Here is a 13,645-nt window from a genome sequence, read left to right on the forward strand (position 1 = left end):
GCGAAGCAGCATGGCCAAAGGACTGGGTTCCAATCCCTGCTCCGCCACTTGTCTGCTGGGTGACCTTGGACGAGTCACCGCTCCGGCCTCAGGTCCCTCAGCTGGAGAAATAATGTGGGTATTTGTTAAGTGCTCACTATGTGCGGAGCACTGTTCTGAGCGCTGGGGGAGAGACAGGGTCATCGGGTGGTCCCACGTTGAGGTTCACGGTTAATCCTCATTTTGCAGATGAGGCCCAGAGAAGTTGTGACTTGCCCACAGTCACTGGGAGCCCCGCTTGGGACAACCCGACTGCCTCATATCCACCCCAGTGCCTGGCACGTAGTAAGCGCTTTTGACCATTCATTCATTCATTCAATAGTATTTATTGAGCGCTTACTAGGTGCAGAGCACTGGACTAAGCGCTTGGAATGGACAAATCAGTGACAGAGAGAGATCATCCCTGCCCATTGACGGGCTTACGGTCTAGAGGAGCAGCGTGGCTCAGTGAAAAGAGCCCGGGCTTGGGAGTCAGAGGTCATGAGTTCGAATCCTGGCTCCGCCACTTAGCTGTGTGACCGTGGGCAAGTCACTTCACTTCCTCTGTGCCTCAGTTCCCTCATCTGTAAAACGGGGGATGAAGCCTGTGAGCTTCACTTGAAACAACCTGATGACCCTGTATCTCCCCCAGCGCTTAGAACAGTGCTCTGCACCTAGTAAGCGCTCAACAAATACCAACATTACGAATCGGGGGAGACAGACAAAAACAAATGACCAGTTATGATCATTCATGTAAGCCCGTCAAACGGCAGGGACTGTCTCTATCTGTTGCCGACTTGTTCATCCCAAGCGCTTAGTACAGTGCTCTGCACCTAGTAAGCGCTCAATAAATACTATTGAATGAATGAATAGTATTTGTTGAGCGCTTACTAGGTGCAGAGCACTGGACTAAGCGCTTGGAATGGACCAGTCGGCAACAGATAGAGACAGTCCCGGCCCTTTGACGGGCTTACAGTCTATGAGGATTCCCTGAGGGGAAGAGAGGACTGGTTTGGGAGAGCGAGGCTACTTCCCTCACCCCCTGGCCTGCCTCTGTCCCCTCACACTTCTCCTTTCTGCTTGCACGCACGTACGTCCGCACGTACGTACGTGCGCGTGCCCCCCAGGCGGGGGTGACGAGCAGCTCGATCCGGCGCATGCGCATGCTCCCTGCCCGCTCGAAGCCACTTCCGGGCGACCCTCCCTGACTTCCGCCCTCACCGTGAGCCCTCCCCCCCCCCAGCCTCTGAAGAGCGTCGCCGTCTCCCCCCCCCCCGCCTGCTTGGGATTCGGTGGTTTATTTTGGGTTTTTTTTCCGTCAGATTTGCGTCCAGGGGCCGCCGAAATCAGCCTCGGGGTCTACTTCCGGGGGCGGCCGGCGCGCGGCCCCGGAAGTGGTCGCCGCGCGCGGGCTGCCCGTCTTGCTCCCCCTGCCTCCTCGGCCTTCCCGGCCCCGAGTCCTGAGTGCGAGGGGGTGCGGGGTCCCCGGGGTTTCCCCCCCCCCGCCCCCGGTTGCACGTTCACACAGCGGAGAAGGGGGTGGGGGTCCGGGCCCGCGCCTCAGCGGACGGCTACGGGTAAGGCGGCGGGCTCCCCTCAAGTTCCCCCACTGCCTTTTGGGGACGGGGTCCTCGCCATCATCATGGCACGTGCTAAGCGCTGACTATGTGCCAAGCGCTGGGGGAGATACAAAGTCATCAGGTTGTCCCACGCGGGGCTCACAGCCTTCATCCCCATTTTAATCATAATGGTGGCATTTGTTATTAAGCGCTTACTGTGGGCAAGGCACTGTCCTAAGCGCTGGGGGGATGCAAGGTGAGCAGGTTGGTCCACGTGGGGCTCACAGTCTTCACCCCCATTTTACAGGCGAGGTCACTGAGGCCCAGAGAAAAATAATAACGATGGCATTTGTTAAATGCTTATGTGCTGGGGGGGGATGCAAGGTGATCATGTTGCCCCACGTGGGGCTCACAGCCTTCATCCCCATTTTAATCATAATGGTAGCATTTGTTAAGCGCCTACTATGTGCAAAGCACTGTTCTAAGCGCTGGGGGCGATGCCAGGTGATCAGGTTGCCCCACGTGGGGCTCACAGCCTTCATCCCCATTTTAATCATAATGGTGGCGTTTGTTAAGCGCCTACTCTGTGCAAAGCACTGTCCTAAGCGCTGGGGGGGGATGCAAGATGAGCAGGTTGGTCCACGTGGGGCTCACAGTCGACATCCCCATTTTACAGGTGAGGTCACTGAGGCCCAGAGAAGAATAATAATAACGATGGCATTCGTTAAGTGCTTATTATGTGCTAAGCGCTGGGGGGGATGCAAGGTGATCATGTTGCCCCACGTGGGGCTCACAGCCTTCATCCCCATTTTAATCATAATGGTAGCATTTGTTAAGTGCCTACTATGTGCAAAGCACTGTTCAAGCTGGGGGGATGCAAGGTGATCAGGTTGTCCCACTTGGGGCTCACAGCCTTCATCCCTATTTTAATCGTAATGGTGGCGTTCGTTAAGCGCCTACTATGTGCAAAGCACTGTCCTAAGCACTGGGGGGATGCAAGATGAGCAGGTTGTTCCACTTGGGGCTCACAGCCTTCATCCCTATTTTAATCATAATGGTGGCGTTCGTTAAGCGCCTACTATGTGCAAAGCACTGTCCTAAGCACTGGGGGGATGCAAGATGAGCAGGTTGGTCCACGTGGGGCTCACAGTCGTCATCCCTATTTTACAGGTGAGGTCACTGAGGCCCAGAGAATAATAATAATAAATAACGATGGCATTTGTTAAGCGCTTACTATGTGCAAAGCGCTGTTCTAAGCGCTGGGGAGGACACAAGGTCATCATGTTGCCCCACGTGGGGCTCACAGCCTTCATCCCCATTTTAATGATAACGGTGGCTTTTGTTAAGCGCCTGCTATGGGCAAAGCACTGTTCTAAGCGCTGAGGGGATGCAAGGTGATCAGGTTGTCCCACTTGGAGCTCACAGCCTTCATATTTTAATCATAATGGTGGCATTTGTTAAGCGCTTATTATGTGCAAAGCATTGTTTTAAGCGCTGAGGGGATGCAAGGTGAGCAGGTTGGTCCACAAGGGCTCACAGTCTTCATCCCCATTTTACAGGTGAGGTCATTGAGGCTCAGAGAATAATAATAATAAATAACGATGGCATTTGTTAAGCGCTTACTATGTGCAAAGCACTGTTCTAAGCGGTGGGGAGGATACAAGGTTATCATGTTGCCCCACGTGGGACTCACGTCTTCATCCCCATTTTACAGTTGAGGGAACTGAGGCCCAGAGAATAATAATAATAAATGATGGTATTTGTTAAGCCCTTACTATGTGTAAAGCGCTGTTCTAAGCGGTGGGGAGGATACAAGGTCATCAGGTTGCCCCACGTGGGGCTCACAGTCTTCATCCTCATTTTACAATTGAGGGAACTGGGGCACAGAGAAGTTAAGTGACTTGCCCAAAGTCACATCACTGACAAGCGGCGGAGCTGGGATTTGAACCCATGACCTCTGAGTCCCCAGCCTGTGCTCTTTCCACTGAGCCATGCTGCTTCTCTAAGTGAAGTGACATGCCCAAAGTCACACCACTGGCAAGTGGCGGAGGCGGGATTAGAACCCATGACTCCCAAGCCCGGGCTCTTAACACTGAGCCACGCTGCTTCTCTGCTCCTCATCTTATAGATGAGGGAAATGAGACCCAGAGAAGTAAAGTGACTTGCCCAAGGTCACACAGCTGACAAGCGGCGGAGCCGGAATTAGAACCCATGACCTCCGACTCCCAAGCCCGGGCTCTTTCCACGGAGCCACGCTGCTTCTCTTCCCAGAAATTGGGGTCTCTTCCCTAACCCAGGAGGAAAACAGGCATCGCCCCCTCCTTGTCCGGGGGTGGAGGATGGGCAGGGGCCCCACCACTTATCAGCTGTGTGACAGATAAGCCTCAGTTATCTTAAAAATGGGGATTGAGACTGTGAGCCTCATGTGGGACAACTTGATTACCTTGTATCCACCCCAGGGCTTCACACATAGCGCTTAACAAATTCCGTCATTATTATTATTATTATTTTTACTTAGGCAGGGATTGCGTCTGTTTATCGTTACTTTGTACTCTCCCAAACGCTTAGTACAGTGCCCTGCACACAGCGCTCCATAAAAATGATTGAATGAAAGGGTTCATTTGGAAAGGATGGCGACCCAGGAGCTGGGGAAAATTCGACTGTGAGCCCGTCGTTGGGTAGGGATAGTCTCTGTTGCCGAATTGTACTTTCCAAGTGCTCAGTACAGCGTTCCGCTCACAGTAAGTGCTCAATCAATACGCTTGAAATGAGTGAATTTGGGTGGCAAGGCCCAGTCGCTCTCCCCATTCGTCTTACCCTTCTCCGGTATGGTGGTGGAACCAGGAGATCAGATTTCCCTGGTGACCGGGCTTCAGCCCCAATTCTGAACATGGTAGAGCAGCCGCGGTTCGCCTCGTGAGGGTTTTAGGGAGGAAGAAAAGGGATCGTGGAATCCCGTCCCATCATGCAGGATAGGGAAAGGGTCTCGAGGTTTGAGGGGTTCCCTCCCCAGAGGCGGGGGAGGGGGTCCGCCCCTCGGGAAGGGGGCAGAAGCTGCAGCTCCATATGCAGTAGTGGGAGGAGAGAAATAATGTTAATCAGGGTATTCGTTAAACACTTACTATGTGTCAGGCCCTGTACTAAGCGCTGGGGTGGATGTAGGATCATCAGGCTGAACTGTCCCAGGTGGGGCTCACGGTCTCGATCCCCATTTTACAGATGAGGCAACTGAGGCCCAGAGAAGTGACTTCGCCAAGGTGACACGGCATACAAGTGGCAGAGCTGGGGATCAGAACTATGCTCTTCTGACTCCCAGACCCGGGCTCCATCCACTAGCCATGCTGCTCTAACCCTTCTCTCCTTCCCCGCTCTCCTCCCGGGGCTGCCGTCGGGATCCTTACCCTCGGAATCTGACCGCAGGTCCCGGGGCGGTCCCGCCGCGGCCCCCACGATGTCCAAGCGGAAAGTGACGTTCCAGGATGTGGGAGCTGAGGAGGGGGAGGACGAAGTCGGCCTCCCCAAGAAGAAGGTGAGGGGATCGGGTCGCCCGGGGCCAGAGAGGGAAATGGGGTCTAAAGGGAGAGCGCCGAGGGGCGGGACGCCTGGGTCCGCTGACTTCCCCCGCCTGCTCCTCCCCTCAGCTGGTGGACCCCGTGTTGGGGGCGGGGGGCCCCGGGAGCCGCTTCAAAGGGAAACACTCTCTGGACAGCGATGAGGAGGATGAGGAGGAAGATGGGTCCAGCAAGTACGACATCTTGGCCTCAGAAGATGTGGAGGGTGAGGCCTCAGGACCCGGGCATTCTCTGCCCTCCGGCCCCTGGCTGTCTTCCCCGGACCCTCCCCCGTTCCCGGAAGCCAGGGTCCCCCCCCTCTGCTTCCCAAGCTCTTCCCCCGTTCCCAAAGTTCGGAGCGGGGGCCGCCCCCACGGGGACGGGGACGGGGCCGAGTCCGAGGTGGTCCGTCGCTTCCCGGACGACCTTTCCCCTCGTCCCGCTCCCGCCCCCGGGGCTTGAAGGCTTGCCTTTGTGTCTGATCAGGGCAAGAGGATGCCACGCTGCCCAGTGAGGGTGGGGTGCGGATCACCCCCTTCAACCTGCAAGAGGAAATGGAAGAGGGCCACTTCGACTCCGACGGCAACTACTTCCTGCACCGGGAGGCTCAGATCCGAGACAGTTGGCTGGACAACATCGACTGGGTGAGGAGAGCCGGGGGCGGCGGGGAGGCGTGCCCCGTGTTGGGGTTCCGGGAGGGGCCCCGGGCCCTCCGACGTTGGGTCCCGGGAGCCGAACGCTCCTTCCCCCCATCCCCTTTCGTCCAGGTGAAAATCCGAGAGCGGCCTCCCGGCCAGGCCCCGCCCTCCGACTCCGACTCGGAGGGGGAGGGCCCCGGCCAGACCCCCCTGGACCCCCAGGCCCTGCTGGAGGGTCTTCTGGAGCTGCTGTTGCCGGGGGAGACAGTGGCGGGAGCCCTGCGGCGCCTAGGGGCCCGCGGCGGGGGCGGCGGGGGACTCCGCCGGCCCAGTTCCCCTCAGCGCCTGGACCTGCTCTCGGGCTTGGCGGACCAGATGGTCGCCCGCGGCAACCACGGGGTCTACCAGGAGACTCGAGAGCGGCTGGCCGTCCGGCTGAAGAGGTTGAACGCCCAGGCGTCGGCCACGCCGGAGGCCACCCCCGGCCCCGCCCTGGACATGTTTGCCGAGGAGATGGGAGACGGGGAGCTGGAGACCCCTACCCCCGCCCGGGGAGGAGGTGAGGCCCGGCGCGGGTGGGAGGGCGCTGGACGTCCGGGGGTTTGGACCCGGGACCCCATGGTGCTGGGGAGCAGAGAGGGCAGCCGGGGCCGATGAAGGGGCCCAGGCTGGGATACGGCACTGGGGAGTCGAGGCCGGAGCAGGTGGGGGCCTCGGTCCCGGGGCGGGACGGACGCCGGAACTGAGGCCCGGGAAGACGGCCGGGGTGGGGTAGGGGAGCGGAGGCGCTGACGGGGGTGTCTCCGCCCAGAGGAGGTGGCCGCCGGGGCCGGTGATCCCGCGGACGTCATGTGGGAGTACAAGTGGGAGAACACCAGTGACGCCGAACTCTACGGGCCCTTCACCAGCGCCCAGATGCAAGTAAGTTGCCCTCCCCCGTCCCCCTCCCCACCCCCCTACCCTCCGCCCTCCGCCCCCGCTGTTTCCCACCGCTACTTTTACTTTCTCCAGAAGTAACCGCTTCTCCTTCTCCGGCCTCTCTGGTCAGGTGTGGGTGGACGAGGGCTACTTCCCAGATGGCGTTTACTGTCGGAAGCTGGATCCCCCGGAGGGTCAGTTCTACAACTCCAAACGCATTGACTTTGACCTCTACACCTGAATCTCGGCGACGGGGAACCCAGAGGTCATGGAGGCGCCTCCCCCGCAGATCGGGCGGCCGCGGCGGGCCGGGGAGGGGGCCCCCGTGCCGGCCCAGGACTGGCGAGAACGTGGCGGGAGGAAAGGCAGGGGTCGCGGGGCGGGGGGGACTGGTGAGAGGGCAGGGGTCGGGCCGGGCCAATTTCTCCTTCAGTTCCCTTTCCCAATAAAAATCTCTAGTTGTGTAACTGGTTCGTCTGGTCAGTGCGGTGAGACTAGAAACGAGAGGGACAATAAGCCAGCGAGCCTTCTTTCCGCTCCCCCGGGCCTTTTCTTGGCCTGCAAAACCCTTCTCCCTGCAGCTCCCTGACTCAAAGAGTCCCCGAAGTCCATTAGAGGACAGTAAACACCAATTAAAAGTACCAATTCTTGCCGTCCCCGGGGATGGCCGATACGGTGGCCGTCTGCCGGATGGCAGCCAACGGGGCCCGGGCCCGGGCCCGTCCTCCGTCTAGATTTTTTCCGCTCCGAGCTCACCGCCTGGGCCTTTTGGCGGGCCAGATCTCCGAGGGATCCAGCCCGACCCCGGGAGCGAAGAACTTGGGCTCCAGGCCCCCGGTGACGCTTTGGGTTGTCTGCACGGGAGCTCACGCAACGACGGCGGCTCTCCGCGGCCCCCCTCCCCTCCCCGCGGCACCGATCTGCCGGTGTTGGGGTCTGCCTGACCCCCTGCCCTCGGCCCTGGCGGCACGTTACCTATAATAATAAGAGCGATCATGGTATCTGTTAAGCGCTTACTTGGTCTTAGGCGCTGTACTAAGCGTCAGGGTGGACACAAGCAAATCGGGTTGGACACGGTTCCTGTCCCATGTGGGGCTCACAGTCTCAATCCCCCTTTTACAGATGAGGGAACTGAGGCACAACAGCGTGGTTTAGTCGAAGGAGCCCGAGCTTGGGAGTCAGAGGTTGTGGGTTCTAATCCCAGCTCCACCATCCGTCAGCTGTGTGACTTTGGGCAAGTCACTTCACTTCTCTGTCCCTCGGTTACCTCAGCTGTAAAAGGGGGATTAAGACTAAGGAGGTGGGACAACCTGATAGCCTTGTAATCACCCCAGTGCTTAGAACCGTGCTTGGCACATTGTAAGTGCTTAACAAATACCCTTATTTTTGCCCAATGCCACACAGCAAAGTGGCGGGGCCAGGATTAGAACCCAAGACCTTCTGACTCCCAGGCCCAGAGTCTCAAGTCTATCCACTGTGCCATACAGATGTAGAAAACTACAGGCCAATGGTCTGACTCACGTCGTCAAAGAATGAAAAATCCAAAGGCCACAAATTTAGACAGTTAAACCCGGGGACACATTGAGCTTGCTGGCCCGGTGCCACTGGCAGAGCACAGACTCTGCCCTCCACCTATCCCTACCCAGTCCTCACTTGCATAATTATTCATTCAATAGTATTTATTGAGCGCTTACTATGTGCAGAGCACTGTACTAAGCTCTTGGAATGTGCAAATTGGCAACGGATAGAGTCCCTGCCCTTTGACAGGCTTACAGTTTAAAAGGGGGAGACAGGCAGACAAGAACAATGGCAATAAATAGAGTCAAGGGGAAGAAAATCTCATAAAAACAATGGCAAATAAATAGAATCAGGGTGATGTACATCTCATTAAACAAATAGGGTGATGATATATACAGTTGAGTTGATCGAGTACAGCGCTGAGGGGGTGGGAAGGGAGAGGGGGAGGAGGAGAGGGAAAGGGGGGAGAAGAGGGTTTAGCTGCGGAGAGGTGAAGGGGGGGTAGAGGGAGCAGAGGGAAAAGGGGGAGCTCAGTCTGGAAAGGCCTCTTGGAGGAGGTGAGCTTTAAATAGGGATTTGAAGAGGGGAAGAGAATTAGATTGACGGAGGTGAGGAGGGAGGGCATTCCGGGACTGCGGGAGGATGTGGCCCGGGGTCGACGGCGGGATAGGCGAGACCGAGGGACGGTGAGGAGGTGGGAGGCGGAGGAGCGGAGCGTGCGGGGTGGGCGGTAGATAGAAGGGAGGAGAGGTAGGAAGGGACGAGGTGATGTAGAGCCTTGAAGCCTAGAGTGAGGAGTTTTTGTTTTGAGCGGAGGTCGATAGGCAACCACTGGAGGTGTTTAAGAAGGGGAGTGACATGCCCAAAACGTTTCTGCAGGAAGATGAGCCAGGCAGCGGAGTGAAGAATAGACTGGAGCAGGGCGAGAGAGGAGGAAGGGAGATCAGAGAGAAGGCTGACACAGTAGTCTAGCTGGGATATAACGAGAGCCTGTAGCAGTAAGGTGTTTTTGAAGCGCCTTCAATGTGCCAGGCACTGTTCTGAGCGCCAGGGTAGGTACGGATTAATCAGATTAGACACTGTCCATGTCCATCATGGGGCTCACAGTCTAAGCCCGTCACCCAGCATCCCCCTGAAGCAACTAAAACTAGCTGTGAAGTTCCTCTGCCTCCCAAACCAGGAAAACCATAGCCTCTCCACCCCCATGGCCCCCACCCTGCTCTTGCCCTCCCCTTTCCTCTCTCTTAAAAGTGTTTCCCCCGGCCCTCGTCGGTGAGAGCAGGGCCGATCTCCCTAGGGTGCCGAGACCAATAAAGAGCTTTATGGGAGGGAAGGGCTAGGAGTGAGAAAGAGGAGCGGTGGCCTGTGGTTTTCCTATGGAGAGGCAGAAGTGGGCCAAGGATTAAAAATGGAGTTAATCGGGGAGGTCCAGGAGGGTTTGGTAATGGGGAGAAAGGATGAACAATACAAAGGGTAAAAAGGATGAGGAAGATGGTGGTGGTGGGGTGGGGGGGAGGAGTATGTTTGTGAGAGAGGGAGAGGAAAGGGGGAAATAGAAGATTCTGTCACCTCCCTTCCCGACAGGCTTTTCTGCTCTGGTCAGGCGGGCAGATGTTTGTTCCAGAAGTTGCATAAGGGCAGGGATTTGTTTCATTCATGCAATCGACCGATTAGTGCTATATATATTGAATGCCTGTTATGTACAGAGCACTGTATTAGGTGCATGAGAAAGTACAAGAGAGCTAAGAGACATCATCCCTGCCCTGTAAGCAGGATGTAAGCAGTCTACCGTGAGAGAAAGACGGTAAAATACAGGTCGGGGAAGCAACAGAATATCCAGATATGTAAGTAAGTGCAGTGGGGGTTGGAGCGAGGAGGGTATCGCCATGTTTGGGGTATGAACTTGAGTGCTTAAGCCACCCAGATGGGAGGGAGAATAGGGTAGAGAGCTGAAAGGTGAGTCTGGAAAGGCTTCCTGGAGGACGTATCCTTTTGACGACAGAGAGAATAACCATCCTTCGGTTATGAAGAGGCAGGGAGTTCCAGTCAGGGGGGAGGGTGTGAGCAAGGGATCAAAGGTGAGAACGAACGCGAAACCCAGGTTGGGATTAGACAAGCGAATGGTGTGGGCTGGGTTAGAACGAAAAGATATGACGGTAGGTAGGAGGGAGAGAGCTGATCGGGTAGTATTTATTCAGTGGTGTTTATTGAGCTCGAGTTAGTCATGGGCAGGGAATGTGTCTATTGTTGGATTCTCCCAAGCGCTTAGTACAGTGCTCAGCACACAGTAAGCACTCGAATAATACGATTGTATGAACGAATGCCTCCTATGCGCGAAACACTGCACGAGGTGCTCGAGGAGAGAGAAGGTGTCCCTGCTCTCAAGGGACTTCCAGTGGACTGAGGTATACAGGCAGATAGGTGCACATATAATAATTACAGTATTTGTTGGGCCCTCACTATGTGCCAGGCACTGTACTAAGCACTGGGCTGGGACAAACAAATCAGGTCGGACACAGTCCCCCGTCCCACTTGGGCCTCACGGTCTTAATCCCCATTTTACAGGTGATGGAACTGAGGCACAGAGGAAGCGACGCGACTTGCCCAAGGCCACACAGCAGGAAAGTGGAGGGCTGGGATTAGAACCCAGATCCTTCTGCCCCCCAGGCCTCTGCTGTAGCCCCTAAGCCTCGCTGCAGGTGAAATGAGAACAGTGAGAACAAGAGGGGAAATAGAGTTACAGTGGTGAGAATGAGTATGGAAAAAATGAGAGTCAACGGGGTATGTTAATCAATCTACACATCAGTGCTCAGGCCCTCGGTTGGATGATATGAGCGGCGGTGGGTGTGGGAGGAGGGTTTTCAGGAAGGCTTTGAAGAGGGAGAGTTGTGGTCTAGTGGACCACATTAGGTGTCTCTGATAGACCTCCAGGTTGGGGAGAGCATGGGAACAGAGGCGGGAGAGTCGAGCAAAGCCGTCAGAAGGTGAATTGGGAAGAGCAAAGAGTGTCGCGGGTGAAGAGAGAGGATAGGAGCTGTGATGAAAAGCCTTGAAGTCATCCCCACCCCGCCCGAGCATGGTGTGAGCCTGCGGTCCGGCTGCCACCGAGGGTGTGGATAGCACCCCGGTCGCTGCTGTTAAGCCCTTGCTATCTGCCAACCACTGTGCTGAACGCTGGAGTAGATACAAGATAATGGGGCTGGACACCGTCCCTGTCCCACGCGGGGCTCACGGCCTCTCCATTTTACAGATGAGAGAACTGAGGCCCAGCTAAGCGAAGTGACTTTCCCAGCGTCATGCAGCGGACAAGTGGCGGGGCTGGGATTAGAACCCAGGTCTTCCTGACTTCTAGTCCCGGGCTCTCGGTCCTCCTGCGGGCCCAGCCCCCTCGCTCCCCACACCCCAGGCTGGTCCCAGGGGCAGGGGCCCCAAAAGGTCTCATTTGCTTATTCCCGTTCCACGGAAAGACTGAAAACCCCCTCCTCCGGAAGGCATCCTCACCCATCCATGCCTGTCATCCTTGGGCACTCTTGGCCACATCCGGTGAGTCATTTACCGATCACGTTTTTTCTCTTTGCCCCTGTTCGGGTGTGCTGCCTGTCTACTCTTTTGTTTTTATGGTATTGGTTAAATGCTTACTACGTGCCAGGCACCGTACTGAGCAACGGGGCTAGTTACAGAAGCAGCATGGCTCAGTAGAAAGAGCACGGGCTTTGGAGTCAGAGGTCATGAGTTCGAATATCGGCTCTGCCACTTGTCAGCTGTGTGACTGTGGGCAAGTCACTTAACTTCTCTGGGCCTCAGTTACCTCATCTGTAAAATGGGGATTAAGACTGTGAGCTCCATGTGGGACAACCTGATTCCCCTATGTCTACCCCAGTGCTTAGAACAGTGCACATAGTAAACGCTTAACAAATACCACCATTATTATTATTATTATTATTATTACAGGCTAATCGGGTTGGACACGGTCCCTGTCCCACATGGGGTTCACCTTTTAATGAGAAGCAGTGTGGCCCGGTGGCTAGAGCATGGACCTGGGAGGCAGAAGGACCTGGGTTCTAATCCCGGCTCGGCCACTCGTCTGCTGTGTTACCTTAGGCAAGTCACTTCACTTCTCTGGGCCTCCTTTCCCTCATCTGTAAAATGGGGATTAAGACTATGACCCGCCCCCCCCACGTGGGACAAGGACTGTGTCCAACCCGATCTGTTCATGTCCACACCAGCACTTAGAACACCACCTGGCATGTAATAAGCACTCAACGAAGTCCAAAATTATTACTACTCTGATTACGATGCTTGTAATACTATTATTATTAATCGCCATCATCATCATTCCTATTTTACAGATGAGGGACTTGAGGCACAGACAAGTGAAGTGGCTTGCCCAAGGTCACAGAGCAGACATATGGTGGAGTTGGGATTAGAACCCGGGATTTTATGACTCCCAGGTTCGGGCTCTAACCACTAGACCACGCTGCTGTCTTCCCCATTGGATTGTGAATTCCCGGAGGACGGCGGGGCCCGTGTCCCACGTTTTATCAGTCCGCACCGGCCGGGGAGGTGGTGAGGGGGTGAAATCAGTGCAGGGGCGCTGGGTCCTTCAAGTTTTAATCAAACAAACAATTGCTGCAGCTCCAGCCTCCTTCAGCAGCCGTGGCCCCACACCCATAACTGGGCCCGCCCTGTACCACATTTTTTTGATAAAAAAAGCCACGGGCTGCCTGCCAGCCACCCCCTCCAAAACAGAACCCTTCGGCCTCCCCGGGGTCGCGACCCCAAAATCTGCAGAGGTGGGGTGGGAGGGGGCCCCTGCTGAAAATCCTCGAGCAAGTGGTCTACACCCTCTGTCTCCGATTCTTCTCCTCCAATCCTCCCTCTGACACCCTCCAACCTGGCTTCCAGCCCCTTCACTCCACAGAAACCTCCCTCCCCCAGGTCACCAGTGAGCTACTTCTCACAGAATCCAACAGCCCCTACTCCATCCTAATCCTTCTCGACTTCCCGGCTGCCTTGGACACCATGGACCACCTCCTCCTCCTGGAAATGTTATCCAACCTTGGCTTCACTGACTCTGTCCTCTCTTGGTTCTCGTCATCTCTCTGCCCGCTCATTCTCGGTCTCCTTCGCGGGCTCCTCCTCTGCCTCCCACCCGCTAACTGTGGGGATCCCTCAAGGTTAGGTTCGGGGTCCCCTTCTCTTCTCCATCTTCACCATTCGCTCCTATGGCTTCAGCTACCACTTCTATGCAGATGACACCCAAATCTACATCTCCAGCCCCGATCTCTCTCCCTCTCTCCAGGCTCGCGTCTCCTCCCGCCTTCAAGATATCCCTACTTGGATGTCCTCCCGTCACTTCAAACTTAACACATCCAAAACAGAGTTCCTTATCTTCCCACCCAAACCCTTTCCTCCCTCGACTTTCCCATCACTGTAGGCGGCA

At 56.1% G+C, this 13,645-nt stretch overlaps 1 protein-coding gene across 2 annotated transcripts; it reads left to right on the forward strand.

The window, feature by feature from the left end:
- Window positions 1–1,343: 1,343 nt before the first annotated feature.
- CD2BP2 (CD2 cytoplasmic tail binding protein 2) lies at window positions 1,344–7,151 on the forward strand. Of its 2 annotated transcripts, XM_029046423.2 has the most exons (8): window positions 1,344–1,595; window positions 4,797–4,834; window positions 4,998–5,106; window positions 5,219–5,354; window positions 5,615–5,772; window positions 5,896–6,325; window positions 6,578–6,687; window positions 6,778–6,868. In XM_029046423.2, exons 2-8 carry the CDS (start codon window positions 4,797–4,799, stop codon window positions 6,781–6,783), a joined length of 987 nt encoding a protein of 328 aa, XP_028902256.1. In that variant the 5' UTR covers window positions 1,344–1,595; the 3' UTR covers window positions 6,784–6,868. The 2 variants fall into 2 exon arrangements, with proteins under 2 accessions (XP_028902256.1, XP_028902248.1); XM_029046415.2 differs by lacking the exon at window positions 4,797–4,834 and having other exon boundaries at window positions 1,351–1,595; window positions 6,815–7,151.
- Window positions 7,152–13,645: the final 6,494 nt, after the last annotated feature.

This window comes from Ornithorhynchus anatinus, chromosome 2 (assembly GCF_004115215.2).
Source record: "Ornithorhynchus anatinus isolate Pmale09 chromosome 2, mOrnAna1.pri.v4, whole genome shotgun sequence".
Lineage (NCBI taxonomy): Eukaryota > Metazoa > Chordata > Mammalia > Monotremata > Ornithorhynchidae > Ornithorhynchus > Ornithorhynchus anatinus.

What these genes read in the sequence shown, in the direction of transcription:
- CD2BP2 (XM_029046415.2), top strand. Translation starts at nt 5,029, where the DNA reads ATGTCCAAGCGGAAAGTGACGTTCCAGGATGTGGGAGCTGAGGAGGGG. An exon ending in GGCTGGACAACATCGACTGG is followed by an intron (nt 5,773 to 5,895) that starts GTGAGGAGAGCC and finishes CCTTTCGTCCAG; the next exon opens with GTGAAAATCCGAGAGCGGCC. An exon ending in TCACCAGCGCCCAGATGCAA is followed by an intron (nt 6,688 to 6,814) that starts GTAAGTTGCCCT and finishes CTCTCTGGTCAG; the next exon opens with GTGTGGGTGGACGAGGGCTA.